The sequence below is a fragment of the Phoca vitulina genome, unplaced genomic scaffold (assembly GCF_004348235.1).
Source record: "Phoca vitulina isolate PV1807 unplaced genomic scaffold, GSC_HSeal_1.0 scaffold25, whole genome shotgun sequence".
Classification (NCBI taxonomy): Eukaryota; Metazoa; Chordata; class Mammalia; order Carnivora; family Phocidae; genus Phoca; species Phoca vitulina.
In genome coordinates this window covers 4,599,600-4,623,779 of record NW_022589728.1, presented here as the reverse complement: position 1 = coordinate 4,623,779, position 24,180 = coordinate 4,599,600, and the positions used below count along the sequence as shown (strand labels likewise).

Sequence of the window (24,180 nt, the reverse complement as noted above, 5' to 3'; positions counted from 1 at the left end):
TTGGAGCTCATTATTGTTATTGTTTCAAACATAAGCCATATATGATTAATAAGTTACTCAATATGGTACCTGTACTAAGTACCTTTAAAAGGCTCTTAATTTTTCTTGGAGCTATGTGGTAAGCCACAATAAAAGCAATAAGTTACAATAAGGATAGGAATGGTTAATGTTTAGCTGAATTGGTTAAAAGATGAAAAACAAATCAGTATCAAAGGACTGAAATTAACAAAACCATGATTACCCTATCTGGGAAAGTGCAATGTTCTAATTTCTAAAACCTCAAACTACCATTTCTTGTATGAACTCTTAACAATTCACAGACATTAATTTCACCTTGTTTAACTTTCTGATTTGCATTAACCATTATTTACCATATGCTGTATAATGTCATTTTAACCATTCAGAATGCAACATCTTTATTACTGAGTCTAAGAAATTAATGTGAGGGCGCCTGGGTGGCTCAGTTGGTTAAGCGACTGCCTTCGGCTCGGGTCATGATCCTGGAGTCCCGGGATCGAGTCCCGCGTCGTGCTCCCTGCTCGGCAGGGAGTCTGCTCCTCCCTCTGACCCTCCCCCCTCTCATGCTCTCTCTCAAATAAATAAATAAAATATTAAAAAAAAAAAAAAGAAATTAATGTGAATTCAAAGACTATCAAAATTACATTACACTGGGGCACCTGGGTGGCTCAGTCGTTAAGCGTCTGCCTTTGGCTCAGGTCATGGTCCCAGGGTCCTGGGATTGAGCCCCGCATCGGGCTCCCTGCTCAGCGGGAGGCCTGCTTCTCCCTCTCCCACTCCCCCTGCTTGTGTTCCCTCTCTCACTGTGTCTCTCTCTGTCAAATAAATAAATAAAATCTTTTAAAAAAATTACATTACATTAAAAAATAAGCATAAAAACAGGACAGTGAACATTCTGGCAAGAAAACTGTTTTAGAAATTAGGAGTGACTTTTGTACAGAATTATGAGAGCTAATAATTGTCTTAGATTCCCAGTGCTGCCATAACAAAGTACCACAAACTGGGTGGCTGAAGAAAACTACAATTTAGTGTCTCACAGTTCTGGAGGTTGGAAGTCTGAATTTAAAGTGTCAGCAGGACCATGATCCCACTAAAACCTACCAGAGCGAATCCTTTGCCTCTTAGCTTCTGGTGGTTTGTCGGCCATCATTGGCATTCCTTGGCTTGTAGCTGTAGTGCACAATCTTTGCCTCTATCATCACAGGGAGTTCTCACTGTGTGTCTGTGTCCATATTTCCCTCTTCTTATAAGGACAGCAGTCATATTCATATTGGATTAAAATCCACCCTGCTGACCTCATCTTAACTTGATTGCATCTGCAAAGACCCTACTTTCAAATTATACCACATTCACAGGTACTGGGTCTTTCTTTAGGACATAATTCAACCCAGAACAATAATGAAAATTTACTTTTAAGTAACCATTTTCTTTAACTTATTTTGTTGAAAATATAGGGCAGGAGACACAGCAATAAAGAGAAACTAAACGCTATGGCAAAATATGCTAGATGTTATGATTTTAAATGGGAAGGAAGCTTTCAAAATAAATTTGGACACATATTCTTGAAATCAAACCTAGTATTCAATTTTGTCTTAGAGTCCTAAGGCCCATGGAGTTTTTCTGAGAATACACAAACAGGGAACACAGAACATTAACTAAGTTACTTTTAAGGACCAGTACTATTTTGACATTTAAAAAAACAAAAAAACAAAAACAATGCAGTATGAGAAAAGGAACTTTTGTAAGATATTATCTCATATAAGTTTAGATAAAAACTTTTTATTTATTTATTTATTTATTTATTTATTTATTTATTTATTTGAGAGTGAGAGAGAAAGAGAGCACTAGCAGGGTGAGAAGCAGACTCCCCACTGAGAGGGGAGTCAGTTGCAGGGCTCAATCCCAGGACCTTGACATCATGACCTGAGCTGAAGGCAGACATTTAACTGACTGAGCCACCCAGAGGCCCTAGGTAAAAACTTCTAAACAAAGCATTAAAAATCCAGGTTGAACAGTGTATATATTAAACATGAAGAAAATAGGTTTATTCTGCTATTCTGCATTTTTAAAGTATTGATAGAATTTATGCCATGAAGATTAAAAGAAGATTAAAAAGAAGAAGATTAAAAAGAAAAAGAAATGATAATTTCAGTGTTTGTAGAAAAAAACATCCCAGGTAAAATGCAGCATCCCTCTTGATTTTGAGGAAAGCTCTTAGTATCTAGGAAAATGGAACACCCTGACTTAATAAAGAGCAGCTCAAAAAATCTACTGCAATTGATTAAATGTGAAAAGCATTTCATTTAAACACATGAATAAGACAAGGATGGCAACTACCATGATTAATGTTCAAAGTTGTATTGAAAACCATAGCAAGGCAATAAAATAAGAAAGAAATAAATACTGGAAAGGATCAAATAAAACTGTCATAATTATTTTTTGCAAATTCTGTACATAGTAAACTAAGATAAATATAAGAAAAATCAAATTGCAATACCAAATGAGAAGAAAAGATTAACAAAAGCTGTATGATATTTTAGGAAGAAAAGTAGAGAATGCTCTAGGTAGTTACTAAAGAGAACTTAAGAAATGGGACATGGATTTCATTTAGGAGGAGTAAGAGTCAATAATTTAAATGTGTCAGTATTCCCCTAAAATTATATATTTATTGTAATCCTAATTAAGATCTTAATAGTTCTTTGTTGTGGCATCAACAGAATGATTTTAAAGTTAACTTGAGAGAGAAAATGGCCAAGAAGAATCTAACTGAGAGATTTGATGTTCCAGTTAGCAACAGTTATTATACAGCTTTTAGTAATTAATATAGTGTGATACTCATTCAAGAATAGACAAATAGACTGAAAGAATAGAATAGAAAGCCACACAAAAAAATGTGCTCCTGTGTGGAACCATGGTATTTGAAAGTAGTGTAAGACAAATTAGTGAGAAATGAGAACATTCTTAGTAAATGGTGCAGTAAAAATTGGCTATCCATGGATAAAAATGAGTATGGATTTCTATCTCACATCACATATGAAAATCAATTCCAAATAGATGAGGGACTTATATCTGAGAGGCAAAAGTTTAAAACTTTAAAAAATATAAAAGAGAATATCTTTACAGCATTGGGGAAGAAAAGGGTTTTTTACTTTAAATTAAAAAAAACCACCTATAGAGGGGGAGGAGCAAGATGGCAGAGGAGTAGGAGACCAAAATTTCATGTGGCCCAGGAATTCAGCTAGATAGTGATCAAACCATTCTGAACACCTACAAACTCAACAGGAGATCAAAGAAAAGAATAGCAACATCTCTCTGAACAGAAAAGAGACCACTTTCTGGAAGGTAGGATGTGTGGAGAAGTGAATCTGAGGCGATATTCGGGAACATAGACGGCGGGGGAGGGGGCCTCCATCAGCCGCTTCTGGCAAGTGATAGAGCTGCGGAGCACAAAATAGGAAATTTTAGAAGTCTGCTCCGTGAGGGACATCGCTCCAGTGGCTAAGCTGGGGGTGGAACCCTGGAGGGACAGTGTGGTCTCAGGACCCTCAGGGTCACTGAAAGACCGGGGGTGCCTGAGTGCAGCAGAGCTCCCAGGTATCGGAGCGGGGAAGCTGGCTGCAGAGACGGAGCTGAGGAGTGGGCTCTCAGGTGGGGGTTGCCATAAACCGTGATCTGCGGTACAGTCGGACCACTGCTCCTCCAGCAGGGACCCAACAGTGGCAGATCTGGGGAGACTTCCCTTCCTCCCCCGGGAGGAGTGGCATGGGACTGCACCGCAGGACTCTGCTGGGTTGGGAGACTCCAAACGGGGTCAGGTGCCAGAGATAGAAATGCTCGGTCACAGGCCAGGTGAGCACGGAGTGCGGCCGGAGACCAGGGAGACAGGAGTGACTGACTGCTTTTCTCTAGGGGTGCACTGAGGAGTGGGGCATGGAGTTCTCGGCTCCTCCGGGACAGAGATTGGGGGGCCGCCATTTCAGTCTCTTCCTCCAAAGCTGTGCGGAAAGCTTGCAGGGAACAAAGGCTCCCAAGAGCAAACCTGAGCAGGTTACTTAGCCCGGACCGGGCAAGGGCAGGCAATTCCACCTCCAGCAAAGACATTTGAGAACCACAGCACCAGGCCCCTCCCCCAGAAGATCAGCAAGAACCATCAGCCAAGACCAAGTTTACTGAAAATTCCTGGCTTTTTTCCCATGATTCTTTAGTCTTTCAAAGCTAATTTTTTAATTTTTTTTTCTTTTTCTTTTTTTTTAATTTTTCTTTTTCCCTTTTTCAACCAAAATCTTATCAATCCCTTTTTAAAAAAATCTTTTTTATTTTACATTTTTAGAGTCATATTCTATCCCTTCATAGTAGTTAACCTTATTTTTGATATATATATATATATATATCAAACTTATATATATATATATAAGTTATTCTCTCTTTAAAATTTTGGGATACAGTTTCTTCTAACAGATCAAAATATACCCTAAATCTCTAGTGTATGGCTTTGTTCTAGTCTCCTGCCTGATCAGATTCTCTTCCCCCCCCTTTTTCTTAATTCCTCTTCTTTCTTCTTTCAACCACTTCTGACCTTATCAATTCCTTTTATAAAATTTTTTATAATGTTAATCTTTACAGTCATATTCCATCCCTTCATCATATTGACCCTTATTTTTGTACATATATAAGTTTTTCTTTCTTTAAAATTTTGGGAGGCACTTTCTTCTAACAGACCAAAATATGCCCAAAATCTAGTGTGTGGCACTGATCTATGCAACAGCCTGATCATATTTGATCATACTCTGTTTTTGTTTTGTTTTGTTTTTGTTTGTTTTTATCTTTTTCTTTTTTCTTTCTTTCCCTTTCTTATCCCCTGGTTTCAGGTCTTTTCTGATTTGTTTAGTGTGTATTTTCTGGGGACATTGTTACCCTGTTAACATTTTGTTCTCTCATTCATCTATTCTCCTCTGGACAAAATGACAAGATGGAAAAAATCACCTCAACAAAAAGAACAAGAGGCAGTACCGACTGCCAGGGACCTAATCAATATGGACATTAGTATGATGTTGGAACTAGAGTTCAGAATGATGATTTTAAAGATACCAGCTGGGGTTGAAAAAGCATGGAGATATTAGAGAAACCCTCCGGAGAAATAAAAGAACTAAAATCTAACCAAGTCAAAATCAAAAAGGCTATTAATGAGGTGCAATCAAAAATGGAGGCTCTAACTGCTAGGATAAATGAGGCAGAAGACAGATTTAGTGATATAGAAGATCAAATGGTGGAGAACAAAGAAGCTGAGAAAAAGAGAGATAACTACTGGATCACGAGGGCAGAATTTGAGAGATAAGCAGTACCATAAGAAAAAACGACATTAGAATAATTGGGATCCCAGAAGAAGAAGAAAGAGAGAGAGGGGCAGAAGGTATATTGGAGCAAATTATAGCAGAGAACTTCCCGAATTTGGGGAAGGAACAGGCATCAAAATCCAGGAGGCACAGAGAACACCCCTCAAACTCGATAAAAATAGGTCAACACCCTGACATCTAATAGTAAAACTTACGAGTCTCAGAGACAAAGAGAAAATCCTGAAAGCAGCTCTGGACAAGAGGTCTGTAACCTATAATGGTAAAAACATTAGATTGTCAACAGACCTATCCACAGAGACCTGGAAGGCCAAAAGGACTGGCATGATATATTCAGAGCACTAAATGAGAAAAATACACAGCCAAGAATACTATATCCAGCTAGGCTGTCATTGAAAATAGAAGGAGAGATAAAAAGCTTCCAGGACAAACAAAAACTAAAGGAATTTGCAAACACAAAACCAGCCCTACGAGAAATATTGAAAGGGATCCTCTAAGCAAAGAGAGAGCCTAAAAGTAACATAGACCAGAAAGGAACAAGACAATATACAGTAACAGTCACCTTACAGGCAATACAATGGCACTAAATTCATCTTTCGATAGTTACCCTGAATGTAAATGGGCTAAGTGCCTCAATCAAAAGACACAGGGTATCAGATTGGATAAAAAAAACAAGACCCATCAATATGTTACCTGCAAGAGACTCATTTTAGACCCAAAGACACCCCCAGATTGAACGTGAGGGGGTGGAAAACAATTTTCCATGCTAATGGACACCAAAAGAAAGCTGGGGTGGCAATCCTTATATCAGACAAATTAGATTTTAAATCAAAGACTATAATAAGAGATGAGGAAGGACGCTATATCAAACTTAATGGGTCTATCCAACAAGAAAATCTAACAATTATAAATCTCTATGCCCCTAACATGGGAGCAGTCAATTATATAAGGCAATTAATAACAAAAGCAAAGAAACACATTGACAACAATACAATAATAGTGCGGGACTTTAACAACCCCCTCACTGAAATGGACAGATCATCTAAGTAAAAGATCAACAAGGAAATAAAGACTTTAAATGACACACTGGACCAAATGGACTTCACAGATATATTCAGAACATTCCATCCCAAAGCAACAGAAACACATTCTTCTCTAGTGCCCATGGAACATTCTCCAGAATAGATCACATCCTAGGTCACAAATCAGGTCTCAACTGGTATCATAAGATTGGGATCATTCCCTGCATATTTTCAGACCACAATGCTTTGAAACTAGAACTCAATCACAAGGGGAAAGTCAGAAAGTACTCAAATAGATGGAGGCTAAAGAGCATCCTACTAAAGAATGAATGGGTCAACCAGGAAATTAAAGAAGAATTAAAAAAATTCATGGAAACCAATGAAAATGAAAACACAACTGTTCAAAATCTTTGGGATGCAGCCAAGGCAGTCCTAAGAGGAAAGTATATAGCAATACAAGCCCTTCTCAAGAAACAAGAAAGGGCTCAAATACACAACCTAACCATACACCTAAAGGAGCTGGAGAAATAACAGCAAATAAAGCCTAAACCCAGTAGGAGAAGAGAAATAATAAAGATCAGAGCAGAAATCAATGAAATAGAAACCAAAAGAACAGTAGAACAGATTAATGAAACTAGGAGCTCGTTCTTTGAAAGAATTAACAAGATTGATAAACCCCTGTCCAGACTTATCAAAAAGAAAAGAGAAATGACCCAAATAAATAAAATCATGAACGAAAGAGGAGAGATCACAACCAACACCAAAGAAGTACAAGCAATTATAAGAACATATTATGAGCAACTATATGCCCGCAAATTAGACAATCTGGAAGAAATGGATTCATTCCTAGTGATGTGTCAACACCCAAAACTGAACGAGGAAGAAATAGAAAACCTGAACAGACCTATAACCACTAAGGACATTGAAGCAGTCATCAAAAATCTCCCAACAAACAAGAGCCCAGGGCCAGATGGCTTCCCAGGGGAATTCTACCAAACATTTCAAGAAGAATTAATACCTATTCTTCTGAAAGTGTTCCAAAAAATCAAAATGGAAGGAAAACCTCCAAACTCGTTTTATGAGGCCACCGTTACCTTTATCCCAAAACCAGACAAACACCCCATCACAGAGGAGAATTACAGACCAATATCCTTGATGAACCTGTTTGCAAAAATTCTCGCCAAAATACTAGCCAATAGGATCCAACAGTACATTAAAAGGATTATTCATCACGACCAAGTTGGATTTATCCCTGGGCTGCAAGGTTGGTTTAACATCTGCAAATCAATCATGTGATACAATACATTAATAAAACAAAAAACAAGAACCAGATGATCCTCTCAATAGACGCCAAAAAAGCATTTGACAAAGTACAGCATCCTTTCTTGATCAAAACTCTTCAGAGTATAGGGATAAAGGTTACATACCTCAATATTATAAAAGCCATCTATGAAAAACCCACAGCAAATATCATTCTCAATGCGGAAAAACTGAGAGCTTTCCCCCCAAAGTCAGGAACGCGGCAAGGATGTCCACTATCACCACTGCTATTCAACATAGTATTAGAAGTCCTAGCCACAGCAATCAGACAACAAAAAGAAATCAAAGGCATCCGAATCGGCAAGGAAGAAGTCAAACTCTCAATCTTTGCAGATGATATGATACTTTATGTGGAAAACCCAAAAGACTTCACCCCAAAAGTGCTAGAACTCATACAGGAATTCAGCAAAGTGGCAGGATATAATATCAATGCACAGAAATCAGTGGCATTCCTATACACCAACAATAAGACAGAAGAAAGAGAAATTAAGGAGTTGATCCCATTTACAATTGCACCCAAAACCATAAGATACCTAGGAATAAATCTAACCAAAGAGGCAAAGACTCTGTACTCAGAAAACTCTAAAATACTCATGAAAGAAATTGAGGAAGAGACAAAGAAATGGAAAAACGTTCCATGCTCATGGATTGGAAGAACAAATATTGTGAAGATGTCAATGCTACCTAGAGCAATCTACACATTCAATGCAATCTCTATCAAAAGACCATCCACTTTTTTCAAAGAAATGGAACAAATAATCCTAAAATTTGTATGGAACCAGAAAAGACCCTGAATAGCCAGAGGACTGTTGAAAAAGAAAAGCAAAGCTGGTGGCATCACAATTCCGACTTCAAGCTCTATTACAAAGCTGTCATCATCAAGACAGTATGGTACTGGCACAAAATCAGACAGATAGATCAATGGAACAGAATAGAGAGCCCAGAAATGGACCCTCAACTCTATGGTCAACTCATCTTTGACAAAGCAGGAAAGAATGTCCAATGGAAAAAAGACAGTCTCTTCAACAAATGGTGTTGGGAAAATTGTACAGCCACTTGCAGAAGAATGAAATTGGACCATTTCCTTACACCACACACAAAAATAGACTCAAAATAGTTGAAAGATCTGAATTTGAGAGAGGATTCCATGAAAATCTTTGAAGAGAACACAAGCAGCAACCTCTTCGACCTCACCTGCAGCAACTTCTTCCGAGAAACATTGCCAAAGGGAAGGGAAGCAAGGGCCAAAATGAACTATTGGGACTTCATCAAAACAAAAAGCTTCTGCACAGCAAAGCAAATAGTCAACAAAACCAAAAGACAACTGACAGAATGGGAGAAGATATTTGCAAATGACATATCAGATAAAGGGCTAGTATCCAAAATCTATAAAGAACTTATCAAACTCAACACCCAAAGAACAAATGATCCAATCAAGAAATTGGCAGAAGACATGAACAGATTTTTTCCAAAGAAGACATCCAAATGGCCAACAGACACATGAAAAAGTGCTGAACATTGCTCGGCATCAGGGAAATCCAAATCAAAACCTCAATGAGATACCACCTCACACCAGTCGGAATGGGTAAAATTAACAGGTCAGGAAATGACAGATGTTGGTGGGGATGCGGAGAAAGGGGAACCCTCCTACACTGTTGGTGGGAATGCAAGCTGGTGCAGCCACTCTGGAATCAGTATGGAGGTTCCTCAAAAAGTTGAAAATAGAGGTACCATACAATGCAGCAATTGCACTACTGGGTATTTACCCCAAAGATACAAATGTAGGGATCCGAAGGGGTACGTGCACCCCGATGTTTATAGCAGCATTGTCCACAATAGCCAAACTGTGTAAAAAGCCAAGAGGTCCACTGACAGATGAATGGGTAAAGAAAAGGTGGTATATATATACAATGAAATATTACAGACCCATCAAAAGGAATGAGATCTTGCCATTTGCAACGACGTGGATGGAACTGGAGGTTATTATGCTGATGGAAATAAGTCAATCAGAGAAAGACATGTATCATATGATCTCACTGATATGAGGAATTCTTAACTCAGGAAACAAACTGAGGGTTGCTGGAGTGGTGGGGCATGGGAAGGATGGAGTGGCTGGATGATAGATATTGGGGAGGGTATGTGCTATGGTGAGTGCTGTGAATTGTGTAAGACTATTGAATCACAGAACTGTACCTCTGAAACAAATAATACATTATATGTTAAAAAAAAAACAAAAAAACACAAGGTAGCAGGAAGGGAAAAATGAAGGTGGTAAATCGGAGGGGGAGATGAACCATGAGTGACTATGGACTCTGAGAAACAAACTGCGGGTTCTAGATGGGAGGGGGTGTAGGGGGATGGATTAGCCTTCTGATGGGTATTAAAGAGGGCAGGTACTGAATGGATCAATGGGTGTTATATGCAAACAATGAATCATGTAACACTACATCAAAAAGTAATGATGTAATGTATGATAATTAACATAATAAAATTAAAAAAATAGATATTGAAAAAATATAATTATATTAAAAGCAAAAAAAAAAGTATAAAAAAACTATAAAAAATTGATAAAATTGACCTTAAAAGGAAGACACTATTTTCATCAAAGTCTGACATAATGAGAGTAATTAATACAAACAGTCCGATTGGGTCACCTGTGTGGCTCAGTCAGTTAAGCATCTGACTTGATTTTGGCTCAGGTCATGATATCAGGACCCTGGGATTGAGTCCTGCCTTGGACTCTGCACTCAGTGTGGAGTCTGCTTGGGATTCTCTCTCTCTCCCTTTCCCTTTGCCCCTCCCCCTTCTACCCAAGCAAATTTGTCCTTATCACCGACATACTTGATACATTTGAAAAGCTCGTGTATAAGCACGTCTTCTCCATGTGTGTGGATAACCGCAGCGTCTTACCAGTTTCTATAGCTGCTGTAAGGTTACGTTCTCATCCATACAAGTTACCACAACAAGCTTGCTCCCACTGCTCCTGTTCTCAGCCAAATGATGGCATCGGCGACTGTAACCCATAATTGACCTGTTCACTTATTCATTAATTCTTTCATCCATCTCTGCATCTGTTATTTTAAAAACGATATAATACAGCTATTTCTAAGAAAGAGAACTCCACAGACCTTTGAGGCTGGAAGAGTCATCTGGCATCAGATGAGCAAACCCATGGGGGAAGAACCAAGGACTTGCCCTCGGCCCTGTTGCCAGCTAGTGGGAGCCTTGCTCTTAAGCTGGATCTGTGCCGTCATGTGGGGCACTTGCGATCTGGCCAGTCCAAATGGAGGATGTGCTGTGTGTATAAAAATACATTGGATTTCAGAGACTTAATAGAAACAAAAGACCATGAAGTATCTCACTGATGATTTTTAAAATTGATTGCGTGTTGAAGTGACATTTTGTGTGAATTGGGTTAAATAAGGCATTTTATTAAAATTTCACTTGTTTTAAGCTTTGTGCAGTGGCAGTATCGTAGGCAATGAGGTTTATCCGAGGTGCAATTATTGCTAATTAAAATTTCACTTGTTTCAATCTCTTTGAAAAAAAAAAATCTTAAAAAAAAGTCCCAAATTTGAGAAATACATTTGAACATAGATAACAATGCATTAGCATCCAGAATATATACAGAACTCCTAAAGTAAGACAGAAAATCATAACCCAATAGAAAAAATGGGAAAAAGACGTGGTATAAATAGGCATTTTATGTGAAAAAAAAAAGATTGCCCAATCAATATATAGCAGATGCTCAACAAAATAATCAGGATAATGAAAAATCATAATGAAACACTATTTCACTCCCATCAGATTAGCACAAATTTTACAAAGTAGGTATAATTTCAAGTTAGTCTTAGAAAAATAACAAATGGTCATTTGATTTTAAATCTTTTAACATGGCCTCCTACAAAACTATGAGGCTGATGAAGAGGACACACCAAATAACACATGACTCATACATTTAGAATTAGTAGGAGACAAGAATGGCATGAATTTCAAATTATTTTAAGTCTGAAAATCAGCGAGTTCCAACAGAGCTGCCATCGAAGCTCCACTTCCACAGCAAGTCTGTGGGCATGGAGAGAAGGATGGAGAATTTAAAAATCTTTGTGGACATTAGAAAGAGGAGCAGGGTATATAGATGAACTTTGAGAAAAAAAAAATCTCTCTAGAAGGACACAGGTCAACAATAAGCGTTAAATCACCAAATGTAGCTCTGGAACCCAGGAGTCCACAACACCAGTCACATGGCAGAAAGTAACCAGAGTTAGCCATGTTTTGGGGACAGAAGATAAGTAGAGAAGGGATAGCACCCCTTCAGATACGATAGGAAACTAAAGCAGAATGAAGTGAAATTAAGAATGCTGTAAGAATGGAAGAGAAATAAAACCCATCAATGCCTACTGTCTCCCATTGCCACCAATACCTCAATCAAAGATGCTATACTTCACTGCAGTGACAGAAGAGTATGGTACTGAACTAGAAAGCCATTTCATGAAATGCCTAGGAATAAGAGAGAGAGAGAGAGAGAGAGAAAGCTTATTTCAAATAAAGCTATGTAGCAAGAAAACAAAAATGCAAATCAAAACATTTCAGAGAAAAATTCTTCCAGGGGAAAAAAAAATGAAACAGAAGGAATCTATAATACAACACTTGAATCTGAATTAAACAAGCACTCAAACACTCAAACAAGTACTTGGAGATATAAAAAGCCCAGCTATCATCAGAAATTAAGAAAAGAAATGCAGGAGGAGGAGAAGAAGTAGGAGGAGAAGGAGCAGGAGGGGGAGGATAGAGAGGGGTACAAGGGGGAGGGGAAGGAAGGAGGAGGTGGGGGAAGAAGAAAGGCAGCAGCAAAGAGCTTTGACTAAACAAAAAAAAAATTGAAGAATAAATTCAATATGCCAAGGACACTATCTATTAAAATTGAAGATATGCATCACAGAGAACTTCTGTATGCTCATTATGAGAGTATGAACTATACATATGTTTTAGACAGCAGTTTGGCATTATCTATTAAAATTAAAAATGTCATGCTCCACACTCAGCATTTGAAACTTTAGCATCAGCATATTCTATAGCAGGGATCCGCAAACCACAGCCCACTGACCAAATCTAACCCACTGCCTGATTTTCTAAGTAAAGGTTTATTGGAACAAAACTGTGTCCATTTTTTATGTGTTGTCTTTGGCTGCTTTTGTGAAAAAGGTAAGAGTTGAGTAATTGCAAAATGTAGCCAACAATGCTGAAAATATTTACAATCTTATCCTTTGTTGTAAAAATTTGCTGATGCCTGGCCTAGAAAGACCTTTTTCTGTATTAAGAAACATGTATGAGAACGTTTATAGTGAAAAGCTGAAAACACCACCAATATTCATCACCAGTAGAACAGACAACTAAATTGGGAGAATATCCAATGGGCTACAATAAAGCAGAGAAAAGGATGCAGATGTATGCAACAACAGGAATGAATCTCCAAATAAACTTGAGTGAAACAAAGGAAGTACGAACATGATGTTTCCATCTGTGTCAAGGTTAAAACATATGAAGCTGAACTATATGCAGTCTGTGGAATCATACACATGAAATAAAATGTTAAAGTAACATATGGGACAGATCAAGTTGTTCCCATGTTTATCCTTAGGGACAGGGAGAAAACAGTCTCAGCGGCTCTCACAAGGAGTTTCACGGGTACTGGTCTAATTTTCTTTCTTTAAATGGATGGTGTATCCAAAGCTGTTTGCTTAACTGTCATTTACATTATGACATTTTTTAATTTTAAAAAATCACTTCAGATCCCAAATCAAGTATCATTGTCTTTTTAGCAAGAGAAAATTTATCTAACACATTATATTATTTCCACAGATTATTTTTTCACTCTGTTTAACCTACTTACCATATACACTGACATGGACATTTTTTAATAGTTAACTAATTAGTTTATTTGTTACTTATTTCTGAACGAATTAGTTGGATATAGATCTACACACACACACACACACACACACACGAGTTATATTCCATATACTTATAGAGTAATTATAAAGAAGAACACAGTGGATATTACATGACTGGGGTTAAATGCTCTTGGTTAGGTCACTGCTCTGTTCCCTGGCCAGCTAGGTGATCCCTGAATTCTTCTATCATCTCAAAGTATTACCTGTGAAATGGGAATACTAATAATCTCTGCCTTTCTTTTTAGTGTGTATAAATTTAAAAAAATGCTCTGTAGTCATTTGTATAAATAATACTGTCATTGTCACTTTCACACCCCAGCATGTGACATCTGCACATCTTTGTTTCAGGTTGTATGGCTCACCAGGTGACATTGACTTCTGGCCCGCCCTCATGGTTGAAGACCTGATCCCTGGTACGAGAGTGGGACCAACACTTATGTGCCTGTTTGTTACCCAGTTTCAGCGGCTAAGAGATGGAGATAGGTGAAGAATTATCTGTTATACTTATCAAAGCTAACAAAATTGTTTTTTTGCCCCAAAATATAGGTGTACAATAACATTATGAGTGTGAGTCCATGCTTTCTATGATTTAAAATATTTTGAATATGAGAAATAACAAATAGTATCTGGTCACAGAATTTTTCTGACTACTGATAATACCAGATAGCATTCCTTTTTGTAAATTTTTATAAATCTTTGTAAAAAAAAAAGAAATAGACTGTCTAGGAAAGGCATAGAAGTCAGTGGTTAAAAGGATGCACTAGACTTACTACCCTGTGTTTAAATCTGGGCACACCTACTCGAAACTATTTAACCTTAAGAAGCATAACACCTGAAACCTGTTGCCTCATCTGTGAAGTCTGATTAACAGTAGTACCTAGGGCTCATAGATTGTGGCAACTGTGAATGATGTTGGCAGGCAGGAGTTGACAGCAGGCAGGCAGCTGTATCTCTTCATCCTCATGGAAGACCTGTTGACCCAATACTAGACCTCCTTGCAAAAGTATGCTAAGGTAAGCAGAAAGATAACTGGGAATTCTTCCTAAAGATCTCTTGGTTTGTCTGAAGTGTTTATTGTAAATCAACTTGACTTTATGAAATTATGACAGACAGCTGGCTGGAGATGTAAGTTCATGTAATATCTTTCTTGCAAGGCTAACCAAGTATAAAAACTAAGAAAACTGAAAAACTAAGCAGCCCCCACTGGGTTGGCATGGGACACACTATTAGCTCTCCTCTCTTACTTGAACCAAATGTGTTCCAGGGCACTCGCTGTATCTTCTGAATCATTAATATAGTCTTGAGTAAGAGCTAGGAGTCTTGTGAACCTGTTTGACAATACAACCTTTTGTATTATTGCAGAGATGTGTGTATCTATATCTACATATCTATATCTATATCTCTATATGACTTAAAACACTATCTAGAACTTATTTTTTTTTTTTTAAGATTTTTTATTTATTTGTCAGAGAGGGGAAGAGAGAGAGAGAGCACAAGCAGGGAGAGTGGCAGGCAGAGGGAGAATTAGACTCCCTGCCGAGGAGGTAGCCCAATGAGGGACTTGATCCCAGGACTCTGGGATCTGAGCTGAAGGCTGAGCCACCCAGGGGTCCCCTAGAACTTAGTTTTTAATTAAAGTTATACTAAAAATTATTCTTTACTTAAATTTTTCTTCCCAATCTCTTCTATTTATGAATTATAAAGAAAGTAGGAACAGATTTAATTCTTTTAATTGCATATTGGCAAACATTCATAGTATAATATTTCATTTTAATTTTTATAAATTAGTTTTAGCACTCTGGATTTATTGCCACACATAGTTGGGCTATGTTCAATTGATAGTAGTTAAAAAGTAAATAAATTTGGGAAAGCTTTGGTTTTTTTGATGTAAGCTGTCTTCCTCATTTGTATTAGTTTACTAGGGTTACCATAAAATCCAAAAGACTGAGTGGCTTAAATTACAAATGTATTGTCTCACAGTCCTGGAGTCTAGGTGAAGGTTGGGAGTGTTGGTCCCTACAGCGACCTTTGTCCTTGTCTTGTAGATGGCCAACTTCTCCCTTTCTCTCCACATAGTCTCCCCTCTGTACCTGTCTGTGTCCATATTTCCTTTCCTTATAAGGACACTAATCATATTGGATTATGACCTTAATTCCCCCATGACACTCTAATGACTTATTTTTACTTAACTACCTCTTTAATGGACCTGTCTCCAAATAAAGTCACATTCTGAAGTACTGGGGGCTAGGATTTCAGAATATAAATTTTGAGGGGACACAAGTCAACCCATACGCCATGTGAGTGGCAACAGTGTTTTGCTTCCTATCATATGTTGTATTCTTAGCATGAGAAAAGTGCTTGGCATATGGTACTGAAATACTTCCTGAAGGAATGAACAAGCGCTCACTTTAATAATGTTTTTAAACTGTATGGTTTCATTTGAAACCGAATGTGTTCATTCTAATTAACCAATAGATAAAATAAACTAGTGTGTATTAATAATTACAAAGCAACATTTCCCTTTTAGGCAAACATGTCAATATTAAACTGTTCAGGTAATTTCTAAGACCAGTTTATGGAATTTTAGATTAGAAAACGTGCTTTTAAAAAATCTTTTAAAACTTTACAAAGCTTTACTTTGAATCATTTTGTAAAACTTGAAGAGAAACCGATAGTTCAAAAGCATGGGATTTAAGAACTTTATAAATATTGGAGGCAGTTCAAACATGCTTAGTTGGAGAACAAACATAATCCTTTCCATATGCTTCTCTTTTGCTGAGCTCCTCTGTGCTGTTATCTCCGCTCCGCACGCAGCTCAGTGCATTGCTCCCCCCAAGGCCCTCACTCTGTGCCTCTCCTTGCTGACCACCAGGTTCTGGTATGAGAACCCCGGGGTGTTCACTCCCGCACAGCTCACTCAGCTGAAGCAGGCGTCACTGGGCCGCGTGCTCTGTGACAATGGTGACAACATCCAGCAAGTCCAGGCCGATGTCTTCGTGAAGGCACAATACCCTCAGGATTACCTGAGCTGCAGTGAGATACCTCAGGTCGATCTGCGAGTGTGGCAAGACTGCTGTGAAGGTCAGTGAGCACACCGTTAGCCCTGTCTGAATTTGCATGTGTGCGCGCTTGTGTGATTTCTAACATCAAAGATTAGGCTCCTTCAACAAAGGTGCACGGAGGAAAACACACGACAGCAGGTCTTCTAACCTTTAGGAATCAAACGGATGTTGGAGAGGACTACCGGAAGGCGTTCCACCTCCCCTCCTCCATTTGGATCCAGTCTCCTCAGAGTGGGGAGGGGCTTGTCAGGGAGGGAGGGGCCCAGCAGAGTGGGGAGGGGTTGTCAGAGGCAGGGAGGGGCCTGGGAGAGCGGGGAGGGCCCAGCAGAATGGGGTGGAACTTGGTGATCAATCTGGTCTCTAGTTCTCCTTGCCCTTCAGATGACTATGCCCAACATCAAACTCCAGTCATTTGGTACTGGATATATCTGCTTCCTGGGGTCAGCTGAACACAAAGAGGAGAAAAAAGTCATAGTAGCTCAGCTAATTTAGACTATTTAGTCTCCATACGATATTGCACCCATGTTCATGGAAATTTGGGGATGTCCTGATAGAGAACTTTCTCTAGTGATATAACATAATTTGCCACGTCTACCATATCACCTTTTATAAGCCAAACTCTATCTAAGGTGCTTTGTATGCATCTATTTTGTCACCACAATACCTCTTAAGAAATGTGGCTCTAACTCTCCTTTAATAAGTGAGAATATGGCTCAAGAGTGTCAGATAACTTGGAGTAAGTGGTAACCTAGGGCTAGGAAGAGGATGCATGTGAGCTGACACCTAGAAATGAACTAAGAACTTGATGGTTCTGAGCTGAACATGCTGTGGTCCCACATGTGAGCACATACCTCTCACATGATACCACACTTTTGTCTCTTCTGCCTCTACCAACACACAGACCACAGTGGCCTTGTGCCCGCCATGTATAGAGGCTACGGACCTGGGGGAGCGCCGATGTTCTCTAAGAAGACAAAGACAGTTGCCATCATAGAAGTAGTACATGGCATTCACAGGAGAGATGTTATTAGCCCCAAGCATTCCTGAGTGGGAAAAGCAAGTACTAGAAATAGGAGAGAGTGTTGAACCAAAAACACAGTGACATCTGAGTTGCAGTTTCCTTTTTCTCTATGGTGGATTTTATGGGGCAGAGAAGAAAGTCATTTAGTACAGTGAGAAGGAGGTGTACTTTCCCTCACCTCAAATTCTTGGTGATTATGGCCAGGAATAATGAAATATTTCCAGCTCTCCAAAACATGGGATGCAGGGATGCAATGTGAAAAACAAGATGTATGGCAAGTAGTAACAGTCCTCTTGCTTTTTCTGCCATCTTCAGACTGGGCATTGAGCCCACCGAGTAGAGGAAAAAATAGATGGGATGGCAGGGTGTGGGCCATGATGATGAAAATAGCTGTGCTGTGGATGGAAGTGATGATTCAAGTCCAGGAAGCAAAAGCTGTGGTCCCATTATGCCCACATATGCCTGTTCTAGATGCTCACACCACCAGCCCTGTGATAGGTGATTCATATAACGCCTGCCTATCTCATAGTCTTTATGAGTCTTTCAAGGTGGGTATCATTGTCCCCACTTCACATTTGAAGAAAATGAGGTTCCTGGATGTTAAATGCATATTCTGAGGTCCCCCAGCTGGGATTTAAACCTATATATAGCCAACCTGAAAGCCTCAGCTCTTTTCTCTGTGTGCACGGTCTCCTTTGAACACCCAGAGGACACGTGCATGGCACAGACAGTGAGCAGGTACCAAATGAAGGCACCCTGCCTCTGCCACCCTCCTTCTCCTTCAGTCCTGTGGCTCCAATGTACTATCAGACATCTCAAGACCCAAAGGAGAGATCCTCTCATTACTTAAATTGTAATGCATTTGTTATTGGTGATATTTGTTATGGAAAATGCATTGCAAAGATTTAACAGGCAAGGGGAGGAGGGAATCTTGAATATCTGAAGCATTCTTATTATTAAGATCCTAATTTGTGGTCTTGAGCCCTAGTAAGAATGCTCTTTCTTTAATAGAAACTACAACAAAAATCCTCTCCTAAATGCACAAATACATTGAAATTAATCTTTCCAAAACTGTAATATTGTAAATGCAATTGAGTTTTGGATAACTGTACTTTATTATTCTTGGTAGGTAGAAGGCATAAGACCTAAAAGATGGACATGGGACTTGTATGTCACTTAGAGAGCTGTGTTGCTGTGTGTTTGTGTAGACAGTGAAGTGGTGGAATATCTTAGGGTGTTAAGGAGTTGGACTTTCTTTTCATTTTGCATGTCATTTGTCACATTATATCATCCATTTATCTTTGCTTCTTACCACTGTATAAATATACCCAAATCATTCCATTTATATATATTATTAGGTCAGAATATGTCTAGATGGTAACTTTTCTTATCAACTCAGTCTCAAACTTAGTGAGTAATTTCAATTCACAGATTTATACTTTTCTTCAACAAAGGGGGTTGTGAATCTCATATTCTTTAATAATTATATATTCCTTAAATATTGTATAATATATATATATTTTTTCCTTTTGAAATATCTTTGGCTATTAGGCCTGCACAGTTTACCCTCCAAATCTCTTTTCTTGTCCTTCTTATTTCAACCTCTTATATTTTTGCTAAATGTTCTAATATATTTTTTGCACATGACCACTAATATCAAATTCACTAATTTCAGTCTCAGTAGGAACCATCCTCCTTTTAAATTCCTCTATTTAATTTCTTAGTTCCAACATCATCTAATTAAGCTTTAGGAAGTTTTTCTCTGCAGCATTTGCCATGCCTTAAATTCCTGTGTTATAATTCTCTGCCTCTTCCATCCCCTGGGGCATGCTCTGACGATGGCATTCCCTACCCTTTCCTTGGCTGTCAGGCTTCTGGAATGGACAGTTACTTTTCCTCTCTTGGATTGTGGGGATTCAGGTCAGGTTGTTGACGTTACCTCCATGGCAAAAAAACTTGCAGAAGGTGAAATCAGCCACTCCCAGGCTGAGGGCAGGAAGAGAGCCCATCTACCCAGGTCGTTCTCCACCTTCTGAGAAGTAGAGACCCCCAGCAGGCCCTGAAGGCAGAAGCTATCAGGGAAACCACAGAAATCTGGACATCAAGTCCTTCCAGAGCTGAGCTGCCCCCAGTCCTCTTCCCTGGCTGGGTGGTTCCCAAGGTGTTGGGGTCCCTCAGGAACACTCGGCCTGACTCTTTCCCAGGGCCTCAGCACAGCCCTCTCCTGGTCCCCCGAGCGTGCGCCTGTCTGCGGGGTCCAAGGCAACGCAGCTTGCCCTGGGGAGTCCTGGCCTCGGGACTGGGAGCCTAGGGGAAGACCTATCTTCCACACTGGGGAATACCTGTAGTTCCTGTGACCCTGTGATGAAGTATCTACCACTGGGCCAGGCAGGTACCTTTCTTCTTGCCTTTTGTTGAGCTGCATCCTGATCAAGGTCTACGATCTCTGGGGAAAACATGGGTACCTGAGGTTTCCTTTGTGGCAGCGTTAACCAGCAGATGTGGTTGCTGAAGATCATTGGAGGTTCCTGTTTAATCATTTTATGCTCTCCCTTGTGTGGACTAAAAATATACTGAAGCAAGCTGTGGGAAAACTAGTTTTGATCTGAAGCTAAGGTAGGACCTGGAATTCAGTTATAAAACATGGGTTTCTTTGAAGATTAAAAGCATTCTGATATAGAACCTTAGGAGTTCCCATAAGGAAAAAACAAAACACATTTTAACTGTTTACTAGGTCATTCATGCTCCCTCCTGTCCTCTTGTCTGGGAATGTATAAATCCCATGGGCTCTAAGCCCATGAAGCCCATGTTTTTTTTTTGTTTTTTGTTTGTTTTTGTTTTTGTTTTTGTTTTTAGAGAGAGACAGCATGAAAATGAGGGTGGGGAGAGGGGAGAGGGGGTGGGAGAGAATCTCAAGGCTCAGGTCATGATCTCAGGGTCATGGGACCCAGCCCTGCCTGGGGCTCCATGCTCTGTGGGGAGTCTGCTTGAGATTTTCTCCCTCCTCTCCCTCTGCACCTTCCCCTGCTTGCACTCTCTCTCTCAAATAAATAAATATTTTTTAAAAATAAAAAATAAAGAAAAACAAAAATCACACAGCAACCCTCCAAAAACTTAGGAAAACTTGCCTAAGCATCTTGTTTGTTCCATTTTGTCATTACCTACTTCATGGGTTTATTTCTCTGCCCAGCTTCTGTATTTGACACGTAGGTTTAAACTGTCTGCTGTGTTGACTCTGATTCTGTCAATATGAGCAAACTGCAGCTAAATATGTGTGAACTAATTTATCTGAAAGAACCTATCAACAATTGGACATCAGCCACCAGGATGACCTCCTTCAGGGACCAGTTCTAGATATTCCTGGCTTGATTTCTCTGTTGTACCACCGAGCAGTACACTGGAAGTCCACTAGGGGAACCATCATTTGCACGGGCGCTACTACCAGTAGTACCAGAGAGTGTGGAGAAATGGCAGAGGCGAAGGGGGAGCTACATGCTGGTTCTGGATGCGAGCTTGCATGGAGCAGATGTATACCTTTGGTACAAGTGATATGGCAGAAAACTAGGGTACTTATGAGTTAGTCTTTAAATACAGCACTCTGAAATGATTAATATCGGTAAGGATTAAAGAAACAATATTCTAATTCAAATCATGGAAGATTCTAGCCAAAGATTATTTACCTACTGTTCATGAGGTTTCTGTTTTTCTGAGTACATAAGAAAATGCTATTCTGTCCATAATGCATCTGTCTATATTATGTTAAAACAACTTAAAGGTTGATTCAAAGTATATGTAAGCATTAGGCCAGTTTGTGGAGATAGTTACCAGATGAATACATTGCTTGATTTGGTGTTATTCTTATTTCAACCAGCATAAAAGTGGTAATTCAGTGCCATAAGTATGTACCAGAAAACAGTAAGTTCTTACCAAAAATATGGAGAAAAGCATGAAGAACAAAAAGAGGTTCAGAACAGACCTGAAGTATTCAAGTATTCAAAGTATTGATTGATTTGATTTGGTTTTAAGGAAAAGGGAACATGGAAACCTCACAAGTGTTGTAATTAACAAAAGATCACAGCGATCAAAAGAGCAAATGACAGAATGAATGAATTTAATAAGTAGGAATCTTTTTTACCAGCATATAAGGTAATGCAACATTTCTCAGATTTTTAGATTTAATATATCATTTAACATAATTTATAAAGCAGAAAGCATTTCACATTACATTTCTGGGTTCTTTTTCTCCCTTAGCTATCTTAGTTATAGGTCTTCAGAGTGAGAGATAACATGAGAGATCATTTCATTTGGGAAAAACAAAAACAAAAACAAAAAACAAAAAAACCCCACTTCATTTTAAGATTAGGAAGCGAAAATTGAAAAGGTCTAAGTAACTTACCCTCACTATTTATTAGCAGGGCTAGGGATAGAATGCAGACATCTCAATTCCAAGTCCAGGTTTTATTTCTGTTCTTCCTTATCTTACCTTCTCATAGCTAGTTTTCTTTTCTCTATACTTTCCATAATTTCCTCCAAGTCCCTTTTACCTGAGATAAATATGGGAACTCTTCTTTAGCTGGATGACCTTCCTTTTTAGAATCCTATGCTAACAAATTGTAAATGCAACACTCTTGACATTTTACCATCAATTTAAACTAATTTTTAGTATCATTTAATCAATAGATCAAGAGTCTTTGCATAATGTTATAGACATCACAGATGCAACTAACAATATTCACAAGTCATATTACCAATCTACTTATTTCAACAAGCTCTATAATTGGCACATTTGTTTGTGCCATAGATCAAATAAATCACTCTACTGATAAAATTGATTTTACATAGAGCATAAAACATTTCCTTGAGTGTCAAACAGAAAATGATTTACTCTCCACTCATTTTAAAAATGAAAAATATACCTAATACAGGTGATGTATTAAGACACCATGCCACTTGATTAAATAAAACTTTCAAATAAAACAATTTCACAAAGAACCAACAGATGTATATTTTCTACTGGGGTTTATGGAACCATCTGGTCTTGCAATTTCCAGCTGCATAGTTTACATGAAGTTCTGTCTTTAAAACATCAAGTAATTTTAAATACAGTATATTTTATATACAAATGTAAATATATTTATGTTTACTCTTGACTTTAGTTCAAATAAATTGTGCTTATGTCTGTAAACTAATGAAAGTTTAATTTCTCCCATAAGAGACTGATTTTATTACCATAATATTTCGTGATGTTATGGCTGTTTCATGCTTAAGTTATAAAATGCCTTCAAAGTATTACTAAAGAAGTAAGATTTCAGCAACTCCTATCAAGCTTTAATGAACCAATTAATTTGCAACAGTGTTCTCAGGTTTGTCTTTGAAAATTGTTGCTATTTTTAATAGAGCGCCATAGGACATCTCCCACTCTCCTTGGTTCTGCAAGTACATAATATCTTATATGAATAGCTTGTTGAAATCAAGTGAGAACAAACCTCATAAGTAGGATAAAGGGCACTAAATATCCCTGAAATGATACAAAATATGATGTGTTTAAATGGTGATACAGTTAATGAATCAAACTCTACTGATAATATTGACTTTACATATAGCATAAAACATTAGCTATTAAATGACATCTCGTAAGTTCTGAGGTATTGAGTTATCTTCCAAATACAGCATTTTTGGTTTTATTTACAATTTGTGACATCGCAGTAGGAAAAAACCTTCTGGTATCAGAGGTAGGTTGTTGGGGTACCTGAGTGACACTCTTGATTTCCGCTCAGATCATGATCTCAAAGTCATGAGATGGAGCCCTGTGTCCAGCTCCATGCTGGGCCCGGAGTCTGTGTAAGATTCTCTCCCTCTCCCTTGGCCCCTCCCTACCCCCCTGCAACTCATGCTCTTTCTCTTTCTCTCTAAAAAATAATAAATAAATAAATAAATAATTAAAAAATAATAAAAAAATAAAAAATGAAGTAGGTTGCTAATAAGCATGGTTTCATTAAGTTAAGTTTTCATTAAGTTAAGTGTCTTTTAAGACCAAAAATTGATTTTTGATTCCTTTTAGTGTTACTATAAAATTTAAAAATTCTCATTATATTTAGAATTATTAGTGTTTAAGTATTAACATTGATAATTAGTGAAATTTCTTTTCAAATATGCTCCCATGAAATATACAGGTACTTAGCAGTAAAGACAGGATATATGCCCTGCAGATCACTAGGGGAATAAAATCAACAATGTAGAAATTAACCAATGAGGCATAAGCGAAAATTAAAGAAAGCTAGTAAGACTCAGATGTAGTTGAAGTTTCAGCGTATTAAGAGAATTATTAAAGGTAGAAAATTCTTAGATGTATACAAAAACAGTTTCGACTCTACATCATTACAAGAGATACACATAAGCAAAATATTTAGAATGATCAAATATAAAACAATA

General features: G+C 38.3%; 1 protein-coding gene and 1 pseudogene across 1 annotated transcript in view; both read left to right on the top strand.

Moving 5' to 3' along the window:
* Window positions 1–24,180, top strand: part of PXDNL (peroxidasin like) — a 453,123-nt gene that overhangs the window by 387,624 nt on the left and 41,319 nt on the right. Inside the window, exons 18-19 of the mRNA XM_032421891.1 lie at window positions 14,014–14,148; window positions 16,538–16,746. Coding sequence (XP_032277782.1) covers window positions 14,014–14,148; window positions 16,538–16,746 — 344 coding nt within the window. The remainder of the gene's footprint in view (window positions 1–14,013; window positions 14,149–16,537; window positions 16,747–24,180) is intronic.
* LOC116643297 lies at window positions 11,164–11,286 on the top strand (annotated as a pseudogene).